Source organism: Phyllostomus hastatus, unplaced genomic scaffold (genome assembly GCF_019186645.2).
Source record: "Phyllostomus hastatus isolate PE091 unplaced genomic scaffold, TTU_PhHast_1.1 phas_contig_40, whole genome shotgun sequence".
Taxonomy (NCBI): Eukaryota; Metazoa; Chordata; class Mammalia; order Chiroptera; family Phyllostomidae; genus Phyllostomus; species Phyllostomus hastatus.
The window spans coordinates 39,305,840-39,317,328 of record NW_025333872.1 but is presented as its reverse complement, the minus strand read 5'-3'; the positions used below and the strand labels follow the sequence as shown (position 1 = coordinate 39,317,328).

Here is an 11,489-nt window from a genome sequence, read left to right as displayed (position 1 = left end):
CCAACACTCTCTGCTCTCTGTACCACGACCTGGCCAGCTGCAGGACTCTACCCCTCCTCCTGGTCTGGATGAACATGTCTACTTTAACTCTTTAGGTGTCCGACTTCCATACAGTTCAATTTTCTGTAAGTTCTGGTTGTTATTCTGTTTCTAAATTGCTATTGTCCCTATCTTGGTTGTGTGAGGAGGCACAGTGTGTCTACCTATGCCTCCATCTTGGCCGGCAGTCTGTTTAAATTCTTAATGGTAGAAAATAACAGTTACTTCGACATAAGTACTATGTTTTCAAAGATCTTACATATGTGTTGGTATCAGCATTTAGTTAAGGAGTCATCAACTCACAGGAAGGGGACTCAAGGCTTCCTCTATCTTGTAGTCTAGAGGGAAATACAGTGTTCATGTGCATAAGTGCATTCATCTGTGTGCACTTAGATAAAATGGCAGCTGGGTAAAATACCTGCTTTCCTTCTATAACATAACTGCACTCTTTGTTCAAAGTACTTCATGTGCAAAGACTCACATCATAGCTCATACTACACAGAGCTTTATTTAAATGCCAATTATGTATTAAGACCTATCCTAAACTTTGAAAGTATAGCAGTTAAAAGAATAGACTGTGGCTGATGTAGCTCAATGGATTGAGTGCAGGCTGTGAACCAAAGAGCTGCCAGTTCAATTCCCAGTCAGGGCACATGCCTGGGTTGTGGGCCAGGTCCCCAGTGGGGGCTGAGTGAGAAGCAACCACACATTGATGTTTCTCTCTCTCTCTTTCTCCTTCCCTTCCCCTCTCTCTAAAAATAAGTAAATCTTTAAAAAAAAGAATAGAAAAAAACCCTGCCCTCATCTTTGAAAACTGAGCCATGCTTTACTTATTATAACATCCCTTCACCCATCTTGCTCAGTACCGCATGTGTATGCATAATAGATGCCAAAGAAATGATTGTTAAATTGAATTGATTTTTTTATTAGAGGTTGATTTCTAAATCAAGTTGCATTATAGAACTGCTTTGGTATATGACTATTTAGGAGCAATTATTTTACCAATCATATGTGAATTGTTTAAAACTTTATTTTTCATGAACACACAATACACTTATTGAGACTAATGTTGGTTAGAAGGAATTAGCTAAATTGTTAGCTACTAGAACATAGCTGTTTTAATCTCAGTCTTTAAACCATTTCCATTGCTGGGACATTACAATTAAAAATCCTTTTATATTTATTCATAGATACTTGAATCCATCCTTTCAAATTAAATCATTAGGGACTTCCATATATTGAAATTTAGTAAGACCTTTTTTCTTCATCCACAGCTTGCTCAAAATGAATACTCAATTTTTTTCTCAGTCCAAAATATTGACAAAATTTCAAATCAGCCAACATTGGTCAAACTGTGGGCAACTCCAAGACAGGGGCTATCTCCTCAAAATGCCCAGCACAACCCCTGGCATAGAACCAAATTGGTTCTGTTAAATTGGACCAAACCTACTGATTTTGACTAAGAATCCTGTCATCACACAACACTACAACTGATGGCAGATTCTTTTCTTCAGAATGCATTTTAATACTATCTAACTTATAAGATGACATGGGAACTTGAAAATATAGCATATTTTATGCTAATCAGGTAGACTAAAAATTAAACATTTTTTTCAACAGGAAAAATTCTTGAACACATTTCTTTTCAAAGCACCTCAAAAGTAGCTTTGGTTTTGTGATCTTGGTCTCCTAGGTTATATCGGATGCCTCAGGTTGTTTTCTTTTTCTTTCTTTTTATTTGAGGAGCAAACTCAAAATCTTCGTAATAATTTCTTTGTTCTGTTTTCTATTGTAAACAACAAAACATCATTTCTGCTTCCCCTAGATACCAAGCCATTTTTCCTCTTAATACAGGAAAAATTACCTCCTGTCTAAAAATGTCTTGCACCAGCACTTCCTTGTAAAGGAGAGTACTCTAAGCATATGTAGAGGGATAAATGTCCATGTGTTCAGATGTGCAAGAAGCAATATTTCTATGTTACTTTGTAACAAGATAATTTCCTTAAGGCCTCATTTCACCTGATGAGAGATAATATAATCTTAGTCAACAGCTCTCCTAAAGTTAGGCATTTCAGGTAAAATTTAATAAAATTTAGTTAAAATATCAATCTAGGACTCCCCATCACCATTTTTCTCCATACTAAGTATCTTCTAAGTTCCTGAGGCAGAGATTACCCAGGGTCATGGTGTGAGGATGTGGCATTTGTCCATGCTGGACGATGCATTGTCCAGATCAAATCCTCTGTAAGTACTGAATTCCCTGTCTTAAGAACAGATTCACTGTTATTCCATACAGGCTGAATTCATTTCCCATACTAGTAACCTGTGGCCTTTGGATGTGGTCAGTTTCTCATACTGAGACCCTCTACGTATACCATCCACACTGATTGTCTCTACTCTGCTGCACTCATGCCAGGGTGAGGACCGGAACTGCAACACAGTTTCCAGGCAAGAAGAAGACGCACCTCTCTTCTCTTCTCTTCTCTTCTCTTCTCTTCTCTTCTCTTCTCTTCTCTTCTCATATACCCACACTCAGTGATGGCTCTATTGCTAATCTCAGAGTGTAGAGGCAAGAAACAGGGCTTTTTTTTTCCCCCAGAAACCATAAATAGCCTCCAAGTATCTTGCTTACATTTTCAACAATTTTTGCCTCATTCCTGCCTCTTAGAATATTTATATAGGCTGGAAGAGAGAATATTATTATTTATGACAAAAAATTGATGACCTGAGAGCTCTGCTTTTGAAAAAACAAAATTAAAGTTGTTAAAATTCAAAATTATTGTCTCTATCTTGGCCTTCAAAAGAACATTTAAAAAATAAAAACACCAGTCTCTTCCTCAGTGCTGTTACAGAGATGGCAGCTATCTCTTACTCGGTACTATAGCTGCCCTCAGACCTCTCATGAAACCCAAGATTGTAAAAAAGAGGACCAAGAACTTCATCTGGCACTGGTCAGGCCAATATGTCAAAATTATGTGGAACTGGTGGAAACCCAGAGGTATTGATAGTAGGGTATGCAGAAGATTCAAGGGCCAGATCCTGATGCCCAACGTTGGTTATGGGAGCAACAAGAAAACAAAGCACATGCTGCCCAGTGACTTTTGGAAGTTCCTGATTCACAACGTCAAGGAGCTTGAAGTGCTGCTGATGTGCAACAAATCTTACTGTGCTAAGATTGCTGACGTCTCCTCAAAGAATGGCAATGCCATTGTGGAAAGAGCAGCCCAGCTGCCATCATATCACCTATCCCAATGCCATGCTGTGCAGCAAAGAAAATAAATAGAAAGATTGTGTACACATTGTATTTGTGTTAATAAAACCTTAAAATCCTGCCAAAATAAAATAAAATAAAAACAGCAACCCCTAACCTTTTTCTCCTTCTGGATTTCCACAATATCAGCCTACCCTGGAGACAACAATCCTACAATGTTCCAGCTACCTAGACTGTGGGAAAGTTGAGATACATGCACAGTTCAGGGTCCAAGCTATTAAAAGAAGCAAAGTAAGTTATTTCAAATACAGGAAGTTTAATACAGGCCATTAGTTAGTGTGAAAGGTATTGAAAGTTAATAAAACAAAAATTGAACTTTGAGATAACTTTAAGAGGCAGTCACCACCCCTAGGTCTTGGAGAACAAAAAGGAAAAGATAGGTGTTACCAGGTCCTAGGACCTCAGAACAGGTCTGACCAGTGAAGGGATGTTCCCAGCCAGTGCACAGACCTCAAGGGTGGGCCCTGCATGGCTGGCACTAGGACTCGGAGGGGACACTGCAACCCAGTGCTCGAACTCCTGAGAAGGTTACTACAGTGGCTGGCTCTCAAACCTCTGATGAAGCACTGCTTCTCTGATCTTGGATTCCTGAGGCTGCTCATAGAACAACTGGTGCTCAGAGATCTAAGAGGCACTGTCCAGCTAACCTTTGGACTTTTGAGGGGCTGTGCATGCCTCCCAGTGGCACCAAGAACTCTGAAATGAGGCTTCATGGGGGCCATTTTCCAGTACTCTGAGCAGGTGCTGCACATCTGCTGCTTAGACCTGTGAGGGGATACCTTGCAGCTGCTACTTGGCATACCAAATATAAGTAGTAGTTGTCCACTGCTCCTGTAACTCCTGCTGCTAGAAGAATGTTTACCAGACTTGGGATCAGGATAAGTGTCCCTTCTCCCTTTCTCATGCTGTCTGGTTTCCTGCCAGTTCTTCCCACTGTAGCTGCAAGGGAGTCTTGAAAGTATAGTTCACAGACTCTTAGCCTGGCATCATAGAGCCAAGTATAGAAGGGTGGAAATGAGTTAAGAAATACTAGGTTACTGGAGATAACTGTACTTGAACAATTAAATAAATAAATAAATAAATAAATAAATAAATAAATAGAAATACTAGGTCAGTAGCTATCTTATACAGTACAAAAAGAAACTATCACTGGAGAGAAGAACAATGAGGATATTTCAAAGTGTTGTAAAGGAGATACTTTTCAAGCAAATAGAGGTACTGCAGAACCAGAGCTACCTAGACCCAGGCATGAGTTCTCTCATCTGCCTTCAATCAAAGAAGCATGTAATTTTTATTTTTATTAACAAAAGGTTAGAACTTAATGTCTTAAGCTATTAGCTTGTTATGACTATTTTAGACACTAAGAAGGCACCTTAATAAAATTAAACCTTGAAACAGGTAAGTTTTGCTAAAGAAACAAGAGGAGCAAAATTTTAACCTCTGCCCACTTGAGCGAGGCCTGAAATAGGAAACCTCAAGAACTTTGTTTGATCTGTGTCATCTGCACCATCACTCAGTGGGCAATGCTAAATCAGAAGAGGCAGAATGGGGCCAAGCTAACCATCAGTACAACTTCTATCTTACAGTTCTTTGGCCCTGACCAACTGGACAGAGCCTGTTTACTTCCAGTCACAGACTGAGTTAAACTGTGGCTATTCTTGGGCCCCCACCTGATTTCTAGCTCCTGATTTGGGCTCTCACTGTACCTTCCTTTGTCCTTACTATGATTAATTTTATGTCTCAATTTGGCTAGGCAATGGTGGCCAGTTGTTTGGTCAAACAGTAGTCTATGTATTGCTGTGTAAGCATGTCTTAGATGCATTAACATTTCCAATCAGTACATTTTGATTAAAACAGATGATCCTCCCATTATGTGAGTGGGCCTCATCTGATAGCTGAGGCTTTAAGAACTAAGACTGAGGTTTCTTGAAGAAGGAATTCTGCCTCAAGACTGCAACATAGAAAACCTACTTGAGTTTCAAGCTTGTTGCCCTGTGGAATTTAAAGCAAGACTGAAACATAAACTCTTCCCTGAGCCTCCAGACTGCCAGCCTGCCCCACAAATTTCATACTTAACAGCCCAACAATTGTGTGAGCCAGTTTCTTAAAATAAATCTCTCTCTTTATGTATACATGTGTGTGTCTATCCTCTTGGTTCCGTATCTCTAAAAGCCCCAACCCACAGACCCCTCAGTCCCTCCTGTCATCCCCCAATATTAATTCTAATCATCTTTGGTTACCACTATTTGGGGCTTCCAAGTCTAGTTGTGAGCACAGTTTCTGAAATACCCCTTGCTGGGTTAAGTACGTTTTTGACTTGTTCTATATACTTCCCAAACACTTTCAAGGTTTCCAGCAGCCTTGACCAGCCTCCCGTCCTCCTGAGTGACTAAAAATGGAAAATCATTTATCATTTTCTGACTCCTAATCACCAAAATATGGCTTCCCTAGGGCCTTCACATTCCAGTTGAAATTATTTATTTAGTTGCTGACAGCCTCCACATTGAGCAGCTGAGGCACTAGAGGTCTGTTGATAGGAGGGGATGGGGCACACACAGTAACATGGCAGAGTGAGGGTCATGGTCGTGGGCTTCACCTGCTACTCCACCGATTATAGGGATATCTGTCATGAAGGAAAGGACTGTGGGTTTATATATGTATTTTAATATAACTCAAAAGATGAAAGTACTGTTCAAATGATGAAATATCCAGCTATTAAATTGTTTTTTACTTTTCCTGAGAAAAGGAAAATAAGCCTTAGGTGTTTTCAGACTGATTACAAAGGTTTTGCTCTGAATTTTATTGAAGCAGATGCATTTAGCTGCTCTTTATGTGGCTAAAAGCCATGCTCACCCAAATCACTCATATCTTTCTGTCAGTCTAATTGCTTCACAATTCACTTTTAGAAACTCTTAACAGCTTTCCTCTCCATTATGAAACATCACAGAAAGAGCTGAGGTTGGTGTTCAAGCACGCAGACTTCCCTACAAGCATCTCAGTGCCCAGACTGGGAAAGCTAAATATTTACTGAACCTCATCTCTCCAAGGTCAGCAGAGACCTTTTGCTAACCAAATCCAATGACCTTTTATCTGTCCTTAGTCTATTTGACCTCCTCCATTCATTTCAAAAACATTTACCGAGGGTTTACTGGGTGTCTGGCTCTATCTAGGTGCTAGGAACAAAGAAATCAACAAGACATGGTTTCTGCTCCCAAATGAAGTGAAAGAAGGAGAGATATTAGAATGTGTGTGGTGGTTCCAAAAATTATGTGAATTAAAGGTATGTGTGAAGCAGCACAGAAAAAGGCCATCTTATTCAGACTGGGCTCTCGAGGGATGGCTTCTGGAGGAGGTAGCAGGAAGTAATTCATAACACATAAGTAGGAATTAACTCATTGAGTGAGGGGAAGAAAAGTGACACAGAAGAACTTACTTGTGTAAAAGCAGCAAAGCATGAAAGAGTGGGAAGCATTCCAAGAACTGCTAGAAGACTGACTGGAGGAAAATGAGTGTATAGGGAGTATAGCCAGATAGGAGGCAGGACAAAATGGGATGTGGGGGAGGCCCCAAAAGATTTTAAAGGAGTACTCTAAGAGTAATATGGAAATAGACTGCTGTGAAAAAGGAGTGGGAAGCAGAAAGATTCTCTAGAAAGTTATTAGAATAGCCCATGGGAGAAATGATGAGAACCTGAACTATGGAACTGGCTGAATCATCCTGCCATTAAATGAGATGACACATGCAAGAATGCATCCAGCTAGTGAGAGGATTCAGTGTGACACTTTGAGCAGCAAAGTCTTTGCAGAGCAAACAGATACAAGGTTCTGGCTAGAATATAGATATGGGAAGTGAGTATATGCACAGCAATGAAAAGAATTAGTATGTTTAAAATCACCATAGAGTGTGAGTCAGAAGAACAATGACCTGAAGATGGAACTTTTAAAAGGAATGACATTTCTTAGAAGCACAGAAAGTGATAGGCCTGAAGAACAAGGGAGCAGTCAAGAAGAGAAAATCCAAAGGATAGCAGTATCAAAGAAGCTTTCAAAACCATTGACTACTGCCCTGACCACTTTGGCTGAGTTGATTGGCTGTCATCCACAAAGTGAAAGGTCTCTGGGTTCAATTCCCAGTGAGGGTATGTGCCCTGGTTACTGGTCCAGTCCCCAAATTGGGCACATATGAGAGGCAACTGATCAATGTTTCTCTCTCTCATGATATTTCTCTCTCTTTCTCCCTCTCTTCCCCTCTCTCTAAATAAAAATACAGTCTTTTTAAAAAATAAAAAAATAAAATCATTGACTAGGAGAGGATCTGTGTAAAAGCTTATAGGTGTGGGTAATGGAGGTAATGGTTTCAAATTATGTGCTTTGTTCTTTTGCCTTCTTGAGTAAACCATATTTCACATGAGGCATCTATCTGCCTATGGACAATTAGATTTGTTACCTAATAAATGTGAAGGAAGGACAAAGAGAAAGTTAGTTTTTTTATACCCCACATATGATTGGGTATGCAGCAAGCAGTAAACCTTGCTCAACAGGTTGTTATCTTGAGAAAGAATAGGCTGAAGGACTTAGAATTTAGGGCTTACTAACATGGAAGCTACTCCATATCCCTACCAACAACCAGGACAAGGAAGGAAGATATAATTAAAAAAAGGAATAAAAGAGCTATCTGGCTGTTTCTGGCTAGGAGGTGAGGGAGAAAGAGATTGGAAGATGTTAATCTTGCGTCTCCCACTTCCATTTCCTAGACTTCAGGGAAATGTTTGTTATATAAGTGAGGATAAGATCAATGATAAAGATATAGGCTATTAGCCACCCACTCATTTTTTTATGGACAACTCTATGAAAAGAGCACCTTTCAACTTGTCCCCTTCCCCTAAGTACAACCTGGGCCACAGCCACGGTTCCCTGATGGTGCAATGTGTATGTAAAAAGAAAGGTTCAGAGGTTGAGCTTTCTCAAACCTCCAAGTTTCTGCATTTGTGCAGCTGAAGAATAATATGCCTGCCAAGGGGCTTGTTGGGCAGACAGCATGGTGACCTTACAGAGTAGACTTAGTAAACACTGGGGCAGCAGGATGGACAAAGGCCAAGGCAGTCACTTAGGCGCAAGGTGGGGCAGGGTCAGCTGGGAGAACTGCTGGATCCTTGCAAAGAAAACAACGTGACATCAGCTGTAGACTGCCTCTAACAGGGACAGCAGCACCCAGTCAGCCAAGAGACATTGCCCTGAGAGCAGCAGATAACTACAAGCATATATCCCAGGACATGGAAGCCCTTCCCCAACACACCTGAATGCCTCCTTTGGGGAAGAAGCAGGCACTGGAGAAGGCCACTTGAAAGACTGAATAAATATTTGTCCCAAGAAGAAACAAACAAAAAAACCCTTCTAATATCATACTGACCTTTGTTTATCCCAGATAAACAAAGATACACCATAGATACCACACCATAGATAAAAGCTCAGGAAAAAGATGAAATTCATTGTAGATAAAATAAAGAATTTATATTTTTCTTTACATTACAGTGTAAGCTCAATTTGCAACCTTGCTTTATAGGTAAAAATGGAAAATAACACTTGCCAAAGTCTATTCCATAGAAAACTGATTTTTCATAATGTTGACAGAAATTATGCAGGCAAAAAATAATAATAAAATTTAAAATCTATGGTCATTTTACACTGGGCTAAAAATAAGCAAAAATTTTTAGTGCAAAATCTTCTAAGAGTATTTACTTTGCTTACAAAAATTCTGAATCTCCAAGAGAGAGAAAGATAGTATGCCTCATTTCCCATATATTTGTCCACAAAATTTGTTTCACAGAACACATCTCTGAAGACTTCTGGAAACACTTCTAGCATTCAAAAATGGAGACGCCTTCAAATCTTTAGAACAATCAGAATCAGGAGCCCTATAGTCCACTGTTTTCCCCTCTACGGTGGTTTATTTATCAGTTGGAAATCTGAGCTATTGCTAAACAGGCAAGTGCAGGACTACCACTGAGCAAAATGTTGAAGCTATACAGACTAACATTTTCTGAGCACAGAATTTCAGTTTCCTCCACTATGGCCACATTTCCCCCCACTCCTTCCCTCCTAAAAAACACCTCAGTTTTTGTCTGTTTATTCTAAAGTACCTCGATCATTTATGGACTGTGATAGTGGACCAACCACACAAGTTGCCTCCTCTTTTTCACAAGAATCAGTGGCAGTGTAGTGTTGTGGGTAAGAGTCTGAAGACAGACTCCCTGGGTTTGTTTGAATCCTGCTTCGACACTTCCTAGCTGCATGATGATCTTGGAAAAGTTACTTAGCTTCCCTAACCAATGTCCTCATGTGCAAAGTAGACTAAATATTTTGTCCATGGACCATTATTTGCCAACACTTGTTCTAGAGCATGTTTATGTGAGAAATGATAAGTAGGTTCTAAACTAAAAACAAAAATCCAGGCTGCTTTTATACACAAAAAAGAATGATCACAGCAATTTAGACTCTGTCTAATGTTTTCTTTACTAATTTTAATTCTTAAACAATTAATTTTTTCTAAATACTTTAATGCTTATTACAAACACATCAAAAAATATTAACTTACTAAATAAGATTTCCCCAGACATTTAGATGTTGATTTAAAGTAACATATTGTATTCCTTACAAGTCTGTAATATATCAGCCCCTAAAAATGCTTTAAACACCTTAAATGATATACTGATGCAATGCTTTTAGAATTGATTAATACAGATACTCAAAAACTATTAGAAAATCGCTCATTATTGGTTTAAATGTGTTTATTATGTCTCTTTTATTTTAATATACATTTTCTTTTTTCTTATCCAACTACAATGTTACTCATTTACCGTGAGTGACAAGGGTACCTTCCTGACCAGCTAAAGCTGAAAATAAGGTTTCAAAGTCTGTAACTGGACCTAAAACTACATATCTTGTGTCACGTTCCCATCTTATTCTAACCAAGAACATCAACCACTTGGAAGTGTCCCTTTTCATAGGTAGACTTCCATTGCATAAGAAACTATCTAAATTATTAGCTCTAATTTTCTTTTTGTGACCTAAACTTTTCACCCAAAATAATGCTTATTCTGAATATCCTATATCTATAGAATAGCTTATATACACCTACTTTGCAACTGTTTTTTCTCCATATACTTGCTTCCTTTAACAATCCAGTCCTCTATTTTGTAACTGCTGGTTGGAAAAGTAGAACTTTAAGGTCCAGTAGGGCCTGGACACAAATTTTCCTTAGAATTCTTAGCTCCTTTGGGATTTGACTAAATATATATAGATTTGTAGAGAAGAGGAGGCAAGGCATTAATGTGGAGTCATATTATCTCATGTGCCTACTTTCAAGATTAAATAAGAAAGAAAATACCAAGTAAAGATATAAAACTTAAAAATCTCTTGCTCATTTAATAAAATGAGACTTGGAGAATTTCATAATTCAAGTTCCTTATTTGGAAATTCATTCACACTAACACATGAAGAATAAAACCAACACAATTCATAATTTCTGTTAGATTTCTTTAAAGTTGTTTAGATATTATTTTAAGAGTCTCATTGGTGTGTGAGTGTGTGTGTGTGTGTGTGTGTGTGTGTGTGTGTGTCATAGACCCTCAATGAAAAACCTTTGAAGGCAAGAACTACATCCACTACTTTTTATACCCTAAAAAGTTCTAAAATTCTGTGCTCACCAAGGGTGTTAAATAAATGTTACTGAATGATTGGCCCTAAGGATCTCCAGAACTTTTAAATAGTTGACTTTAACTGTCTGTATCCACGGAGAGTTGAGATCAGCTTAGAGTAATACATAAATCCTCCTGTTCTACAAGACCAATAAAAATATTGAAATTACAGTAATGGGGTCTTAAATGTGAGCCATAAAGAAAGTTATTTCTACCCTATGTGAGTATATCTGAATGTTCCTTCTTTCTTTTCAATCTAATAAAATATTTGTTAATAGGCCAATGGCATGAATTGAAATTTCCTGAGCCCCAAACAAATTTTGCTTAAAGTGACTCAATCCTGTTTTCTTAAAATTCTAAAGAACCTTGAATCTGAGCAAAATTCTCTTGGACCTGAGCAAGTATATATGCCTTGTTCTCAATCTTTATAATAATTAAATTTCTGAGTAATAACCAGAATATAGCATTTTAACTGCAAAGACA

General features: G+C 38.5%; 1 protein-coding gene across 1 annotated transcript; it reads left to right on the top strand.

Moving 5' to 3' along the window:
* Positions 1 to 2,258: 2,258 nt before the first annotated feature.
* On the top strand, positions 2,259 to 3,318 carry LOC123821816 (60S ribosomal protein L32-like). The gene is made up of 2 exons (XM_045843552.1): positions 2,259 to 2,283; positions 2,924 to 3,318. Exons 1-2 carry the CDS (start codon positions 2,259 to 2,261, stop codon positions 3,316 to 3,318), a joined length of 420 nt encoding a protein of 139 aa, XP_045699508.1.
* The last annotated feature ends 8,171 nt before the right edge of the window (positions 3,319 to 11,489 follow it).

Excerpts from the sequence above, each read along its gene's own strand:
- LOC123821816 (XM_045843552.1), top strand. The coding sequence starts at position 2,259 with ATGCATTGTCCAGATCAAATCCTCT. Across the intron at positions 2,284-2,923 it reads TTGTCCAGATCAAATCCTCT|CTGCCCTCAGACCTCTCATG; the intron begins GTAAGTACTGAA and ends TCGGTACTATAG.